Genomic DNA, 18,011 nt, shown 5'->3' with positions numbered 1-18,011 from the left:
ATAGATTTAATAGGTCTAACAAAATTAGGAAATATTTTGTTGCTAGTAAATATGTAATAATAGATCCATTAGAGAAATTCAGCCTAAGCACTCCTTTTTGACAGTAGCAAACTTATGCTATTATAAGCGATAATTACAGGCTTGCTGGATGTATTAAAATATAGTGAAAGAAATTGATGTTTCTCTTATATGTAAGCGTGATTAATACTTTCTGCCTTATCCCGTGTTCTGACGATCAATATTGCATTAGCTTGTCTAGGAATCCCTGTGCGAACAAATTCAATACTTCTTTGTATTGTGTTGGCCCATCAGTTTCTGAATGTACAGTGTTCACAGAGACAGAAAGCAAAGATCTGAGATGTCCAGGGGGCAAAATCCAGACAATCTAAATGTAGACGTCCCAAATAAGTCCTTTAGAATTATAAGACATGAACAGACTCTTCAATCACAGCTTCCAGATGAACAATGTCCCTCTTGTTCCATTTTCAATGCTTGACTTGTTTATATGTCAAATAAGGCACCTGAGTTCAATGGCTGCCCTTTATTGTTTAAGTGGTTTCCAGCCTATTTTTATGGTGGCACCAGAATGTTTTTCTTCCAGTGGAAAATAAATACTGTACGTTAAAGAAATTGCAGTCTAGCCTTTGGAAATTTCGTTCTTCTTAAAAATTGAGGCGACATTAAAGAAGGTGGTGGACATGGGAAGGGGTAGAGTCTACAAAAAGGTCTTCCCTAATAACTAAACTATGCTTTGATTCCAGGTCACATGACTAAGGCCGCCTAGCAGGACATTATGTTGCCCATAGCAGCTCTTGATTTGTGTTTTAGAATGTTCGTTAAATTCTCTAATACTTTTTGGGGTCAAAACCATGTTTGGATTTGACCGCATTAATTTCTTGAACTAATGATATTCTAACAGTGAATTTAAAAGGAAGGGCACAGGCTTGACATTATAATCTCAGAAACAGTTTTTTCTAGCAGTGAATTTGGTTTTTGTTTGGTTAAGTGCATTCACTCTAAAATCAACCCTTTAAAAGCAAACAAAATTTAAGGCTGGGTTCACACTATTCTGAATTGGATGCAGGTTTCGCCACATCCAATTCGCATGTCAGGAGATTGTGGCTGGCTGTCTATGTTCACACATCTCCAGAGCTGCTCTGGTTGTGAATTGCACAGGAGTCTTGTGCGTCTTCGAGTCTGTTTCAGGTCCAAATTCAGCCAAAAATTTGGGCTGAAATTGGACCTGAAATGGTGAATGCTGTGAACCACACCATGCTTAAGTGTGAACCCAGCCTTAAAAAAAGTTAAGAATGACTTTAGTCAAGTCATCAAATGTATTTCAAAATGTTCATACAAACATTTGTTTGATCCCAGTAGAGTATGGCCAGATTTTGCTGAAGAGTTTGCTGAAAATGCTGCCCCAATGAATGACCTACAGTTACATAACTCAAACATGGAGTGTCTATTTAGAGCCTAAAGCCGGGTACACACGGGACACATGTCCAGAAACATTTTGCTGGTTCATAAACAACAGGCCGACATTCGGCCTGTGTGTATGTCAGTCTGTCCAACAGAATTGTCTGGCCTCTGTCAGATGAGCATGCTGGAAAACCAGCAGCCAACTGACTCCCGATCAGCGCTCACAGCCAATGGCAGAGAGCAATGATCGGAGTGTTCTGGTGGAACACAGCAGCTCAGCGAGGGAGATCGCTGTACTAACTTTACATAGTAAGAACAGCAGCTCTGACAGCAGTTCAACCTGCTGAGTTAAAATATGACTGTTGGTGCAGGAAGTGCAAAGAGTGAATAGACCCTGTTAGATGGTCTGTGAAAATTTGACGGGGAATTATATGCAACTCAGGTTTTTCTCAACTATTTTTAATGATCACCAAGCATTTCCATCTTTACTAAGTTTCTTTTTTTTTACAGTGGGGCCTTACATTGGACGTTACTGTGGACAGAACACGCCAGGACGTATTCGTTCCTCAACTGGAATCCTAACGATGATTTTTCACACGGACAATGCTATAGCCAAAGAAGGATTTTCTGCAAACTACACCGTGTTACAGAGCAATGCCGAGGAAGGTTGGTAACTATGGAGATTGTTATGTATTCTCATACCCCTCAAGTCACATAAAACATTCAGAAACTTCTAAATAAATTAGATCTCCTTCAGAATAGAATATTGTTTCTGTATAACAAGATGTAACGTTTCTCTTTTTCAATTGAACACATATTTATACAAACTGGAGGAAAGACTTGTGTGTAGAATTTGTTCATAGTTATCAATCACATAGATTGTTTATCTTTCGCAGAGAAATAAATATGAAAGCTGATTGGCTGTTATGGGTGTCTGCTACACTTTTATGGACACTCCTCTTTTTTTAAAGGTTGTCACCTCTTACTGGCTTACAAATGTATTTAGTTTTCCTTTGCAAAGTTCTTAACTGTATATCAAGCATCTGAGTAAACCCAGGATAAGAACCTAAAAATACCGTAGTAGAGATGCTGAGGAGTCATAGGGATCGCAAAAGCTATAGAAAAGTGTAGCCATTTTATTTTCTCTTTGCAAGTTAATTGGTGATCGTCCCACACAGGCCAATCCCATCCATACCATTGTCCTTTCATATACATCTAGAAATATTATAAAATAGTTTTGTTCTATATAACATTTGAATAGATAGCAGCCAGGGTTAGAAACCTGATTTATTTACAGTAAATACAGATGCTATGTGCCATAGGCAACCCCCCCCCCCCCTTGGGCCATACCCAAACTTCTTATCTGTTTCAAATAAGATCACTGAAGATCTATACAAGTGGTGGTCTTTGGTTACAGCCATTGAAGCACATCCTCTATTTAGTCTTGGGCTTATTTTTATTTTTTTGCCACCTACTTAAAGTAATAGGCACAGCTACTGGAAATACCATTCAGACAATAAAGAGTTCTCCGTAAAATAGACATTAATTGTAAAGTGCTGGTAAACTAGTGTCACTAAATAAATCCTGTATAGTATTAATATTCCAAGTCAAACATGTTTTTTGGTCCTTAGGAATGCTTAGTGAAGAACAACTGGAACAGATTATGCACCCATTTGCAGTTTTGTTCGATTGTCAGGAAAGAGCAATGTTCTGACCTTCTCGTAGTAGGCTGAGTTAGAATCTATAATAAGTATAATACCAAGCCAGTTAAACTTCAAAGCATTCACATGTGACCCCAATTACCTGGACAACAACATCATATATTATTTAAAGCCAGTGGCAGGAAGAGGGTGTCATGCTTGACTGTCCACAAAATCCACAAAAAAGATAATGCTTGTCATGAAGATCTATTTAAATAACAGGTGACATATGTACATAATTTTAAACCATATGTCAAGGCAAAATAAAAATAAATAAATACATAAAAAAAAACATATACAGTATATCTCTTCAAAAGATACACAGTTTCCCACATTTTCTCCATTTAAAGACCCTGCAAATGCAAAAAAATACCAGTTGAGCTGCCAGAAATGCCCTCACCTCTTAAACCCTATTGTGGACTGACAATACACAACATTTTTGTTGAGAGTTGTCAGCCCTGCTTATTTTCTTTGGCTAAACAACTCCCCTCTCAGATCTCTACTACATAAATGCTAGTTATTCGTTTGTCCAAGATAAAATCTAGCAGGGCTCTTTTATTTGACATAGAAAGTGTGCAGGAGACACAGGACAGCTATGATTTTTTTTTTTGCACATATACATTGCAAACTGATACAACAACATGCTTCAACAATGGTCTATTAAACAGACTGAAAGTGAGAAAATAAGAGAAGTTTAAGTGTTCATTTATTATTGATTTACATATACTTTAGGTAGAAAAGTTCTATCACAAATATTGTAAAAAAAATGGCTTTAGTGTAGGCACGGCAGGCCATTCTCATGTTGTAGTGCCTAGTTAAACGCTAAGAAGCTAATTATTTTGCTGTTTTGTATTTAGATTTTGAGTGTAGAGAACCTCTTGGAATGGAATCTGGGGAGATCACATCAGATCAAATCACTGTATCCTCACAGTACAGCACCAACTGGTCTGCAGAAAGATCTCGATTGAACTATGTTGAGAATGGCTGGACACCTGGTGAAGACACTGTTAAAGAGTGGGTACAGGTATGTAGCAATTCTAACAATGGCGAACTGTAAGATGTGAACTTATTTATTTAATTGAAGACTTACATTTTACAACCTTTTGCCAGTTTAAAGGATCAGTCCACTCAAAACTGATGGAATCTTCAAAATAAGCGTTGCTCCAAGTCCAGGTACTAGCTTTTGGCCAAATAAAGACTAAAGCCCTGTACACACGATCGGATATCTGATGGAATCGAATCCGATGGATTTTTTCGTCGGATATCCGATGAAGCTGACTTTCATCAGTCTTGCCTACACACCATAAGTCAAAAATCCGACTGTGCCAAAACACGGTGACGTAAAACACTAGGACGTGCTGAGAAAAATGAAGTTCCCAGCATGCGTCGACTTGATTCTGAGCATGCGTGGATTTTTGACCAATGAACTTCCACACAGACGATTGTTTTTATCTATCGTTTTTTTATCCATAGGAAAAATTTAAAACATGTTATATTTTTTTTCACTGATGGAAAACAAACCGATGTCCATCGGTCTGTTTTCATCAGACAAACCGATCGTGTGTACAGGGCTTTAGTCTCCATGCACACTGGCATAAAACACGTTGCTTCTACAGGAGTTTTGTATTCTGTCTGTAGAAGCAGCTCAATGCTATTCTATGTGTCCATGTACATTATAACGATTAGGCATATTTTGAGCTAAGCAGGGAAATAAAAGCCTTCTGGTTCACGATTCTGATTGGAGCTCACTGGCAGAAAAAAATTAAAACACTCCTAAACTCATCTAGACTTTGCATCATTTTTTTTCTATATGAGCGTTTTTTACTCCCAAGAGAACAGATGTTTTTCTAAGCCCAGTGTGCATGGAGCTTTACTGGGTGACATGATCATTGTGTGGCTCTGTTGTGTACTTGTGTTTTTTTTTTTGAGTGAACACCCAAAACTGATGTTTCAGATTTTGGAAGAAGCTGGAGAGATATACCACCTGACAGTTTATTATTTCTTTAGGACACTCTATTGGTGAAATATCTGTTCTTAAGTTTCTGGATCTGCATACCTGCTGTTGGCATTGTGAGGAGTTTCGACTCATTCTGATGAATTATTCTTACTTTATATGATGGAGAGTATATCAGAAATAATTAAAATGCCTAAACTACCAGGTGGACAGGAACAGGATAGGGCAATGACAGGGACTCTCTTGGAGTAGCCAAGACATATAAGAAGCCAGGGACCAACCTGAACTAACATATAACTGTAATATAACTATTTAGTAGACTGAGCACTTAAAGAGGATTTTCACCCTGGAAAGAAAAACATTTAAGTCAGCAGCTACGAATACAGTTGCTGCTAACTTTCAATAAAAGGACAATTTTCTGTCCAGGGATCCAGAGCTCACCTCACCCAGGCCAGTTCTTCACTGGTCTTCAGGACCCTGGAGTTGTTATGTTTATTATGAGAAGTCGGCTGTGGCTACTTGTGGCTTCACAGCTGGCTTACCACTGTGCTGCACTTTGTGAATGGTCCCACAGTTTTCTGGGGCCTCGGACACGTCTTAAAAAGACTGCAGGCAAAGAGAGTGGGGCGAATCTCTGCTCAGATCACCTAGGCGATCTGAGTAGAAGTGGGAGTGGGTACCTATCAAAACTAGGTACATGCTACCCAACAAAAAATGTATGTGCCAAATGTGTTAAAGGAGGGAGGGGGAGTAGGGCATAAAGCAGAAATTGCCCTGTAGGGTGAAATTCCGCTATAAATGTAGATGAGGAAATTACTGAATGTATTTAACTAAGACACTAAAATTTACATTGGCCATCCATGCTTTTTAGCAATGCAAATTTATAAAAAAATAACTGCCTGTCCCTGCGTTCACCAGGACCCATTTAGTAGATCTATAGCAATCATCACACAGGTTGTAAAAGCACATCATCACAACATAGGAAAGCATTACCCGGTTCACTCCTGATCTTCACAGACTATACTCAGATTAGACTGAAATTTATTGAGTGTGGTTTTGGTCTGTTCGCATGTTTGAATTAAAACAATACATGGAAATGTGCACAGTGTGGTGAGTTGCAGTGTCATTCATTCTATATAGTCCCCCTAAAAGAAATCCTCAATGCACCACAAGAAACCTACATTTTAGGGAACCACAGGATGTGCTGAGGAAAAAAAATGCAGGTGTTTTAAACCTCTGTTATATTGTATCAAGTTGAATTGGCTGCCTTACAGCAACCTATTTTACCACGCAACATAACTCACATTAATGTGTGTGCAGTAATGCTTTGCAGAGGTCTAAATCTGACCCTAGGCATGTGAGTTGTACATGTTCTACAACCAAAATGCTAAAAATGCACTGTGAGGAACAGGAAAGTTCTACATGTAATGTCACAAAACATTTATATTCCTACACACTCCATTTCATGTATAATATCCTTTGGAAAAGTTTTTTCTTTTTACTGACGTAGATTCCCCTTTTATGTAATAGGAAGTCCAGTGCTAAAAATAGTAAAGCTCACAGCAGGGAACAAAGTAAATATAGCCAGACTAAGGTTTGTAAACATCCCTTTAAAATCCCATTGTAATGGGCTACTGTAGAGAGAAAAAAATTATATATATATACATGTCTATATTATTTCTCTGTTAAAAAAAAACATATACTGTGCTATTGCAATATTTGTTTAACATTTCAAATAAGCAATAAATGTATGTAGATTGAAATTTGCTAATTTTACTGAAAAAAACATTGTGGAATATTGGCCAGTTCCCCATGATTTTCAATGACTACCATTCATATTAGTACGACTTCTAATCGTGCCAACTTCAAATTAGTCCCTGCACTACTTTGGTCCGACTTTGAAGTGAGTTGAGGTCCATAGACAAATCGCTTCAAAATCGTACCATGAAATTGTGGTAAAATCACACGACTTTGAAATCACGTCAGTGTGAAAGGGTCCTAAGGCTCAGTTCAAACTAGCCCAACTCCAATGTCATGCAACTTTCTGTGCAACTTTGGAGCCTGACTTTGATATGACTTTTTACACTCTGTGGCATTAAAGTTGTATCAAAGTCGGACCAAAGGAGTGCAGGAACCTTTTCTAAAGTCGGACAGACTTGTGTAATGTCAGTTAAGATGTTTCTCATAGGGAAACATTGAATTTCACATGTTATCTGACTTGGGGTCTCACAAGTGGGATCCTGTCGCATCAGTGTGAACCAAGCCTTATTCTGACACAATCAAGGGAGATTTGGTTTTAAAGTAAACCTGTGGTCAGGTTGTGGACAAATGAGTACTTGCATATTCTTAAAGCTCAACTCCAAGAAAAGTACAAATTCTCCCTTGTAGTGAGGTTGCCTCCAAACTGCAAGGGTTAAATGCTCATTTACATCCAGGGGACAGAAAAAATAGTTTTACTTACCTGGCAGACGGTGCTCCACCATGCTCTGTCAGTGGAAAGGCCCTTTGTGGCTATGGGTTCTGCATTGATTTTGATGATGACAAGGGCATCCAACCACCAGGAGGACATAGGGGAGATAAAACTGTGGGGACCAGACTTGCAGTGCAGAGGAGCCTGCAAAAATGAACTGCTTATAGAACAGTTTGAAATCGTTCAGTAATTCTGCTGTCAACTTTGAAGATGAATTACTCCACAGTACATACCGATACAGAGGTCAGCAAGGGTTTGTTTTAGAGCTCATACTGCTACCTACTGTTATCTGAATATCATGGGCACACATTCATTTTAGGGCAAACTGAATTAAGTTATCACAGTGGCAATGCCTTCAATCTACTTTTAGGAAGTTCACTGATTCATTTATTTGTTGTCTGGAGTTTTGACTTAATTTATTAAAATTGCTGGACTGCTATGTTAAATATAAACTTCTGGAATATGTGAAGGACCATGGTCTATGATCAGGTCACTCAATACTTGAAACCTGGTCAAGTATTTGTCCTCTGATCTTATACTACCCCTCAAAATCTACAAAATATTATTAATTATCATGAATGCATATCCTGTCAATCCATTAAACATTACATATACAATATAATTAAAATGTTACTCGCTTAGTCTTATTAGAACAGATTGTATTTTACATTTTGCGGTCCTTTTGGGGCCATTCTGTAAGGTATAAGAAAGCCTAATAAAGGACAGATTCATTAAAGGACTGGATGGAAGCCAGTTTTGGATGATGCCTTTGCATCCTTGTCATTGTAATAAGGTGCCTTTTACTGCCATAATGTGTTACACAGGAAATTACTCAGCTTAATAGATGTGGGTTAAAATGTCGGTTCTGATTAGTGGAACTGCAACGGGCAATAAATTGTATTATATTTTTATAGTTACAATTACTATACAGGTAGAAAACAGCATAAGCCTTCTGGCAGGAAAGTTATTTCTGAGTAGCAACTCACAGGATTTACAGTGCTTTATCTTTTTACCGGCATGCTTATAGGAAGACACATGGGAGTCCAGGGCTGCTTTGTAATTTTGGGTACCCATACCAACTGTGAAAGAGAACATAGTAGTATTGAAGTGTGATATTTAAAATGACCTTACATTAAAGTATTCTGGGGAACCAAGAGGTCACGGTTATCTATCTACCAAGGGTCAGTGAAGATTTTCCCATACCACAAGGATAACTTGGTATATCTTATAGGGTTTTTGGTTTGGCTTTTTATGGATTTAGAAGATGCCAGTCATTGTAGGCTTCTGTCTTGTTTTAGCTTTTTAATGCCATTGGTATGCATTTGTTGGAGTGGTCCAATATACTATTTGATACAGGGACTTGTGCCTATTAGACTATGCTAAGTGTTTCTGGGTTAGTGTCCTACAACACTAGTCAAGATTGAGTAGCGTTAACCTTTAGATAGTTGTTTACTTTAGAAAAGACCATCATCTGTTTTTTGTTAATAGTTTTAGGAACAGTAGAGCCTTCTTAAAATGGAACTAAAGCAATCAATTTAACTGCGTCCTAAAATCGAGGCATGACATGAATGATAACTGTCACTGTTGGTTGTGCTCTTAACCCAACTGTCAAGCCATCAAATGGCTGGTGCCATAACTGATCACATGTGCAGCACCATGGCAACTGCAGATCAAACAGAGACTAAGATGGCCGTTTCCTTGCCTACAAAGGATAGGAGGGTTTAGTTCCACTTTAAAACAAAAGGTATGTTCAATTTGTAGTAGTTAGTTACATTCAAGTGGACATGTTCTTTGCTGCTAATCTAATCAGCTTCTTCAGTTCTAACATATGTCAGGAACATACCCTAGCATTTATAGCCACATGGGTAACTCAGTGACTTTAATACAAGCACCATGCAATCATGTCACATGACATTCTTGGACAATCACCATCTGCCTCAATACATTCAATGGTGATTGCGTTAGGTGACTGAGTTACTCATGTAAATACTGGAGTGTGTTCTGGACACTCATTCGTGTCTGTCTCTGTGTTTGATAAGAGCTAGAGTTCTGCTTTAGGCGTGACTTCAAAATTCAAGTGTTCATTTTTTCATCCATCATAATGAAAACCCGTCCCTTTGGGTGGGTATCATGATCACATGGTAAATTATAGACATTCTAAAAACCTGGAAAGATCCTAAAGAATGTAATGCAAATTTTTACAGACCACTAATCAATCAGTATCTTGGCCAGGAGTGACTTATAGCTTTCCTTCATCTTATGCTGCCAGGCCGCTGCTAAGTCAATAATTATTTTCCTGTCTGGTGAACCATTACATTATACACAATTGTTAATCGATCTATAACATTGGCACATTTTATAGACCATTGGCAGGCTTTATAACAGTGAAATATTTGAATCATTGCTCATCAAGTAGAGCCAATTCTAAAAATATGCTGAAATCAGTGAACAGTACACAAAGAAGTTTTTTGCTCAACACGAGAACGCAATACATGCTGAGAGGCAATGTGCCAAGAGTTACAGAGAGGAATATTTGCATATTACATCATATCCATGAAACAGAGGATGCAAGTGATATTTTAATTAAGATTTTTAATTTTGGTGTTCCCTGCTGTGGCAATATTACTGCAATATCTTCAAAAACTGACATAGCGGATAACAGATCTTTGGTGACTAGTATATATTATTGATGCACTTACAAAAAATATTTTTTATAACACAACAACTCAGTCTATCATTGCAAGGATTCAGAAAATATTACTGCTCACACATTATTTACTTGTTACCTGTTATTATGACATGTTAATCATTTAGAAATATATTCCAAAATTCTAGGGTCTTATGCACATAGGCATAATTAATACTCATATACTGGATCTTGATGTCAAAAGCTGGTAGGAAGATCCAGTGTAAAAACAGTGTAATGGTGGATAAAGTCTACGGGCCAGATTCACAAAGAATGGCCCTGGCGTAGCGCATCAGAGATACGCCGCCGTATCTTACCTGGCTCTAAGTCGAATCCAGGAAGATTTCACGCCGTAAGTTACGGCGGCGTAGTGTATTTCTTGGCGCGTATTTCAAATTGGGCGGGTAGGGGGCATGATTCATTTAAATGAAGCGCGTCCCCGCGCTGATTGAAGTGCGCATGCTCCGTTTCGAAATTTCCCGCTGTGCTTTGCGCGAAATGACATCGCACCAACGTCATTTTTTTAACTTAGACGTGAGTTACGTCCTTTCCTATTCACGGACTACTTAATTCGACGCGGGAACGACGGCCATACTTTAACATGGCAAGTCTATCTATACGCCACGAAATAGCAGCTTTAACTATACGCCCGGGAAAAGCCGACTAGCGACGACGTAAGAGAATGCGACGGCCTCGCGTACCTTCGTGGATCGACGGAAAAAGCTAATTAGCATACCCGACGTGGAAAATGACGCGAACTCCACCCAGCGGGCGCCGAAGTATTGCACCTACGATCTGAAGGCGTACGAAGCCGTACGCCTGTCGGATCGAAGCCAGAAGCCGTCGTATCTTGGTTTGAGGATTCAAACTAAAGATACGAAGCGGCAAATTTGAAAGTACGCCGGTGTATCAGTAGATACGCCGGCGTACTTGCTCTGAGAATCTGGCCCTACACGTTTATGCACATACATTGTTTTGAAGTGTACATGCGTAAATCATTCTAGTGGTTAGAATTTAAATGTATTTTAGCCACTAGGATTAAGTAAGAACATATGCATGTACCCTTCCCTGAACGTGGGGAGTTTCAGTGTTATGTCTCTGAATGCTGCTGTAGTAAACAGAATTAAACACATCCACGTGCATGGATACATTGGATTTATTAGTGCTGCATTCTTACCGGGAAAAAAAACGCTGTACAGATTTAAACGTACCATTTTTGGCATCTGCATGCACAAGGCCTAGTAACTACAAAACAGAAGATCTGAGTTTGCTGTTCTACAGATCATTACTGATTCCCAACCGCAAGGTCAGTAGGTATATTTCCCTACAGATTATAGCCTAACTCCAGCTAAAGTTTATTTTTGTTTAGTTTTGAATAGAGTGAGAAAGTGTTCATAATTTTTATTTCTGTCAGTGACCCCATTGGGGAGATATGCCCTCACTTCCTGTCTTGTGAAACCTGTAGAAGAAATGTAGGGTGTGTTTGTCATCAGGCCAGAAGGACATGGACTAAAATAAAACACTTTGCAAAACTCTAATTCCGCATACACACGATCAGGCTTTTGCCCGGCCAAATCACATTGGAATTCCGACAGAATTCCATCGGAAAAAAATAGAACATGTTCTATATCTAAACTCTGATGGAGATCATCGGAATTTCTGATGAAAAAACTCAGATGGGGCTACATTAGATCAGAATATCCGATGGAAAAAGTCTGTCTGACTTTTCCCATCGGAAATTCCAATCGCGTGTACGCGGCATTACTCTTCCCCACTGTTCCTAAAAATGTGCCTTTGTCTATGTCTGGGAGTAAACAATGCCTAAGGTTGGTGGTCCGTGGGATTTAAAAAAAAATTACATAGCGTCTGTGGTCAGTAGGAGGAGGAATAGTGCCCCATTGTTGGTGCCATCAGGAGGAATTCTGCTCCACATCGTTGGTGTCAATGGGAAGAATAGAGCCATAGAGTCTCATATCCACGACAGAAATTGTGCCCTAAGGACCAGATAAAGGCAAGCAAATGGCCGCATCTGGCCTGCGGGCCACAGCTTGGAGGCCACTGTTCAAGAGTAATGTGCTAAATAATTATTGATAAATAAAGGTTTGAAGAGGAACTGCTCACATAATTTGTAAAAAAAAACATGTTTTCTATTCTGAAGTATCCCACCAACCACTTTGCATATTATTTTAAGGATGCTGTGATTCTGTACTTGCCAAATATCCTGCATAAATCTCCCTCCACTCAGTCTGGCTGCAACCATTTTAACTGTGGGCAGCTGAAACTGCTGCCTGTTCACTTCCTGGAATTACACAGACGCACAGAGGCACACCTTCAACTCTGCAGCTTTCATTGGCCCTCTTATGACTCATATCCCCTCCCTTCATGGCAAACTCTCACAATATTGAGAGAGAGCTGTGCATAATGTCAAAAAGCTTAGACTAATGACGAGACAAGAAACAGGAAGTGGGCTGTATAAGGTATTTACTGGCAGATTTTTTTTTTAAACTATCCAAAGTTGAAATAACAAGGGCAGAAGATTTAATAGATGCAAAGATGAAAAATGACTGAAGTTCCCCCTTGAGTATAAATGTGCACTATTATAATAGTTTAATATTTTTTTTATTCTAATAATGACCGGTTGATAATAGGTAGTATGAGCCTTGAAAGGAATTTGCAGTGTTTCTCAGAATAACAAGTTCAGCTGTAGTGGGATCGTCAGACAAGTGGTTGTGTATTCTGGGACAGAACTTCCTGTAAACTCCTCTTCAGGGAATATCCGAAAGAGCCCTGTTTGTTGTAAATAGGATGACATGCAATTCTTCTGTGCGTGCCTACTGTCGGCTAACTATTCTTTTCAACATCAAAAATGTCGATGTTCCTTCCCCAACATTCATCATCTATACTCTCCTGACACAGCTAATGGGCAAACAGATTGACCTCTGAACCGCCACAGTTTCCAACGGGAGGAAATGGCACTTGACACAAAAATGTTACAGCTTCCTCTGGTTGTCTTTAAGAAGGAAGAAAACCATATACGATCTCCACATGTTTATGTATGTTCTAAATATAGTTCTCGGTACTGTCCAGGAGAGGAAAAAATAAATATTATTTCTTCTTGGTTTCTACATATGTATGTTGCAAGGCCCACAGTTTGGAGCAGTTCAAGTTTTGTTCACACGACCTTCAGCTTGTATAAAAACAGCATGTACAGCAAGATTTACAAAGCAAATCAACTTTGATGACTTAAAGCCCAACTCTTTATGTTCTCCCCTCCTAAAAGCAATCTCCTTTCTGCCGTGTGGCCACCACTGGCAATATTTTATGCTTTTTTTTTTCCATTTTAATACTTACCTTTTTCAAAGTATTAAAATAGGGCAAGTAAGGCTGCTGGGTCTATTTCCTCTTTGCCTTCTCTGTGGGCTGGAGGTCTTTATCAATGCAGGATTCGGGACTGATGTGATGACATCAGTGTCATTTTGCGCCAACACACTTTGAAAGAAGGTAGCTGTGGTGACGTCCCCTCAACGGACAGGGTCATGACACCCTTCACTTAGTGAGTGAGTGTGAGTGAGTGAGTGTTTTGGTTCCCCATTCAACTACTACCCTATGTATATGATAGATAGACAGACAGGCTGGCAGACTTATAGATAGATAGATAGATAGATAGATAGATAGATAGATAGATAGATAGATAGATAGATAGATAGATAGACCTCAGCTACATCACCAAGCTCATCTCCAAAAAAATCAACCAAACCATCCATTTTGCTCCTTCAAGACCACCCCTCAAGACCACCTGCTCTCAAGATCTTTTGTCGTCTTCTCTCATGCTTGCATCCAGTTCTTCTCCAGAGCCTCTCTGTCTGGAACTCCGTACCGTGACTTGTATGTCTATCTTCTTCTCTCATTTGCCTTTAGATGATCCCTGAGAACATTTCTTCAGAGAAGTGTATACCACACCACCTCTAGCTAACAACTGAATCCTACTTTCTTGAACAACTCATCCCAACACAGTTACTACCTTTTGAATCACCCCCTCTTGCCTTCAGTTAATAAGCTTTCAGGAGCAGGGCCTTCCTAACCCTCTTGTCTTAATCATATTGCAACTCTATTGTTCCCCTTATATTGTAAAGTGCTGCACAAAATATTGGTGCTATATAAATCATGAATAATAATAATACAGTAGTATAATCAGGGCTTTTTTTCAGGGGGAACTTGGTGGAACTCAGTTCCATCACCTCTGGCTCGGACCCTTGAGGGGCGGTCTGCTCACCACAATCACTTGTGAACACAGAAGTCTGGTTTCTGTGTTTGCAAGTGACAGCTATACACTCTGTGCTTAACCCCCCCCTGAACTCTGCACTCTGTATGTAATGCAACAATCCTACTAAATTTGACTGACCACAATCACAATTTGATGTGATTTAGAGGGTGTGTGTGGTTGGAGGGGTTTTGGGGGGTCGGGGTTGAGTTCCAGCACCTATCGTTTGAGAAAAAAAAGCCCTGAGTATAATGATAGATAGATAGATAGATAGATAGATAGATAGATAGATAGATAGATAGATAGATAGATAGATAGATAGATAGATAAAGTAGCCTTACCTTGATAGACAATACCAGTCCAAATGGTATCAAAAGGAAATTCAGGTCTATGGTTTAGCACCACATCTAGTTTAAATGGGGCCCTATGTCCCAGAGGACCGTGTATAACTGAGCAGTCTGCACAAATGGTTTAGTAGTCCCTGTAACAGTGACCTCAACAGCTTCTCTAGTCACACATGGAGTACTCCTTTAAAAATATGGAACAGTTGAGCACCAGGCAGATGTTCTATTAATATACCCGTAATTATACGTTCTTGTAACTAGAACAGAAAAGAAGGTCACGGCCCCCCACTCTTCTCTGCTACCTGTTTTTCCTATGTCTCCTGCACTACTTATGATATCTTAATGGAAGTGCATTTCACTCACATTTTACCAGTCAACTATTAATAACACTGAGACATAAAAATTTAACACACATGTCCAAGCTGGTCTACATTGAATATGACAGCTGAACAAGTAGTTAGGGAGATGAGCAATCAGGAATCATGCTCTGCCGTATTTCTTTCGGAAAGAGCCTGAGTGCGCAATGAAACACTTGAGAAACCGCATCATAGCACAACAGTAAACACCGTCCCGCTTAAAACGCTGTGATGAATAATGGATGGCCAATCAGTGCATCTTCCATCCCTATATACATATTCCAGTGGCGGATTTGCAAACGAGAAAAAAAAATGTCATCCGTCTTTGCCAAATAACATGGTATTCAGCAACAATTACTCACTCATGGAGTCAAGAAGCGGTGCATGGGAAACGGTGGGATGAATTGGAATCGAGCGCCGTGTGTTTCTTATTTATGAAATGATTCTTCACTGTCAACATCTGCTCCTCTATCTTCGTCCACGGCCAAAACTCATTGCTGTATAACAGAGTGAAGCTAGACATGAAACAAACCCCGGGCCCTCGTGATGGGGAAATACAATCTGCTTCGTTATAAAGAAATGAAAAAATAACATGTTTTTGTAAGCGCCCACTACACTAATTAATGAGAAATGTACCATGTTTATGATGTAGGTTTTTTTCCAACACCGAGATTAAAATATATGCATGTGGCTCATTCTATGTCTTAAAGAGGGCCTCCACCTCAAAATTGCTTTCTTTGATTGTGGTAGAATGATACAGGGTTCTTCACTACTGTGAAGGTCTCCAACATTTCTCGTCACAGTAATAACAGGATGAGAGTTGAACATAAAGTGAATGTATAGTAACTTTTTATATATTTTCTTTCTTTATTAATTATTGGTCTGGGCTAAAAAAAAATGTACATAGGAAGACAGTAATCAGATCACTTGGCTGGTGTAGTATCAGAACAGAACAATAGCAGGTGGTGAACAACAGCATCTTCTCTTTAGGTGCTAGTAAGTCCAAAAAATGGCAGCATCCAAACTTGGTCCGATCTTTATGTTTTTGGTGCAGCATGTCAGAAAAATTGATATTAGACTAAAGGTTAAGGCCAAGGTTGGCCAAACTGGGTTTAGTATCAGAGTCCTTTTTATCTGATATGCTGCAGAAAGCTTAAAGATAGGAACTTGGATGCTGTTTTTTTTTTGGACCTAAAAAACTGTTTTAAATAATAAATATGAAATATTGCATATGAATATTATGCAGTGTTCTCTTTAGTCAGCAGGTAGAGCTAAAGGTCAGTTTTCTTATGTTATAACAGTGAAATATTTTATACACAATAGTAAAATATCCACAAGTACTTAAATAAGTACAATAATTACTAAAGCAGCACTACCATCACTTCTTATTATGACCAGCTTTCATATGAAAAAAAACACACATGAGAAAAAAAGAATGACAGGTGGTGGAGAAAAGTCCAAAGTAGCACAGATGGTGGTCCTAATGTGGTATTGATGATGTGCACCTCACACCAGACTCCTCACGCCGTGCGTCACACACCCCTTAGGGGTTCTCACTCACCAGAAAGTAGAACAAATCAAGCCTTGATATGTTATCATCGGTTGTCATCTATGTCATGGAGGATGTCAGAGCTGTACTGGATATCCCATAAGTATTCTTTAATTGACAGGCTCCATAAAAACTGACAGTAGGGTAATTTGTATCTTATAAGCATTAAAAAAGCGTTATTCACTGCACAGGAGAGATACGAAATTCTCGTGTACTAGGAAGACAGCATCCACCGCTTACTTCCGGTTATCACTTCCTGGCTGTGGAACGCAAACATGTCACTTCCGGTTGCCATAAGGTCACGCACTGACGCATTTCGTCATCACAAATTCCTCTGTGGGCCCTCAGAGGAAGTCTTATTTGAAGACAAGCCTGGGCCCCATAGATGCAGTGGAGGAGTTAGTGTTGTCAACCTAGGATAGAAAGTCAGTTAGTGACAGGATCACCAGGTGGAAATAAATGAATGAAAAAGCCTAAAATTCTAAGATTAATAAAGAACTGATAAGCTGTAATATAATATATTTTTTATTTTGGGGTTAGATACATTTTAACTTGAGAAAACCTGCAGTGCTTTTGGAATCCTTTATCACGTTTTACATTTTTATTTATAAAATAAAGATTGTATATATAAAAAATATCCCAGATAGCAAGGATAACTTGCCATAAATTTGTGGCAACGTTGAATTGTAAAGCCTCGTACACACGATCGGATATCCGATGGAATCTAGTCCGATGGATTTTTTCGTCGGATATCTGATGAAGCTGACTTTTATCAGTCTTGCCTACACATCATCAGTCAAAAATCCGACCGTGCCAAAACGCGGTGACGTAAAAAAACACTACGACGTGCTAAAAAAATGAAGTTCAATGCTTCCGAGCATGCTTTGACTTGGTTCTGAGCATGCATGGATTTTTGACCAATGGACTTCCACACAGACGATCGTTTTTTTCTATCGTTTTTTTATCCATAGGAACATTTTTAAACATGTTCTATTTTTTCTGTTTTCATCGGACAAACCGAGTGTGTGTACAGGGCTTAAGTCTGTACATTTTCACTGGCAGAGCACTTGAAGCACAAATTCTAGTTGACACTTTTCCAATTTGTAGCAAATTTTCATGGCAAGTCTCTAGCAAGAGCAAAGTTGCAGTGGTGAGTCTTCAGCAAGAGCTCTACAAGTCTACAGCATGAACATTCAGCCACAGTGACCCCTGTGGTGGGATGACTATCAGGCCCCGTACACACGACCAGTTTCCTCGGCAGAATTCAGCTTC

At 39.1% G+C, this 18,011-nt stretch overlaps 1 protein-coding gene across 2 annotated transcripts in view; it reads left to right on the top strand.

Moving 5' to 3' along the window:
* Nucleotides 1-18,011, top strand: part of NRP1 (neuropilin 1) — a 215,887-nt gene that overhangs the window by 111,611 nt on the left and 86,265 nt on the right. For both annotated transcript variants that reach the window (XM_040352638.1, XM_040352637.1), the window contains 2 exons: nucleotides 1,930-2,085; nucleotides 3,977-4,143. In XM_040352638.1, the coding sequence (XP_040208572.1) occupies nucleotides 1,930-2,085; nucleotides 3,977-4,143 (323 nt within the window). The remainder of the gene's footprint in view (nucleotides 1-1,929; nucleotides 2,086-3,976; nucleotides 4,144-18,011) is intronic.

This window comes from Rana temporaria, chromosome 5 (assembly GCF_905171775.1).
Source record: "Rana temporaria chromosome 5, aRanTem1.1, whole genome shotgun sequence".
NCBI classification, from domain to species: Eukaryota; Metazoa; Chordata; class Amphibia; order Anura; family Ranidae; genus Rana; species Rana temporaria.
This window is presented reverse-complemented; position numbering and strand designations above follow the sequence as displayed.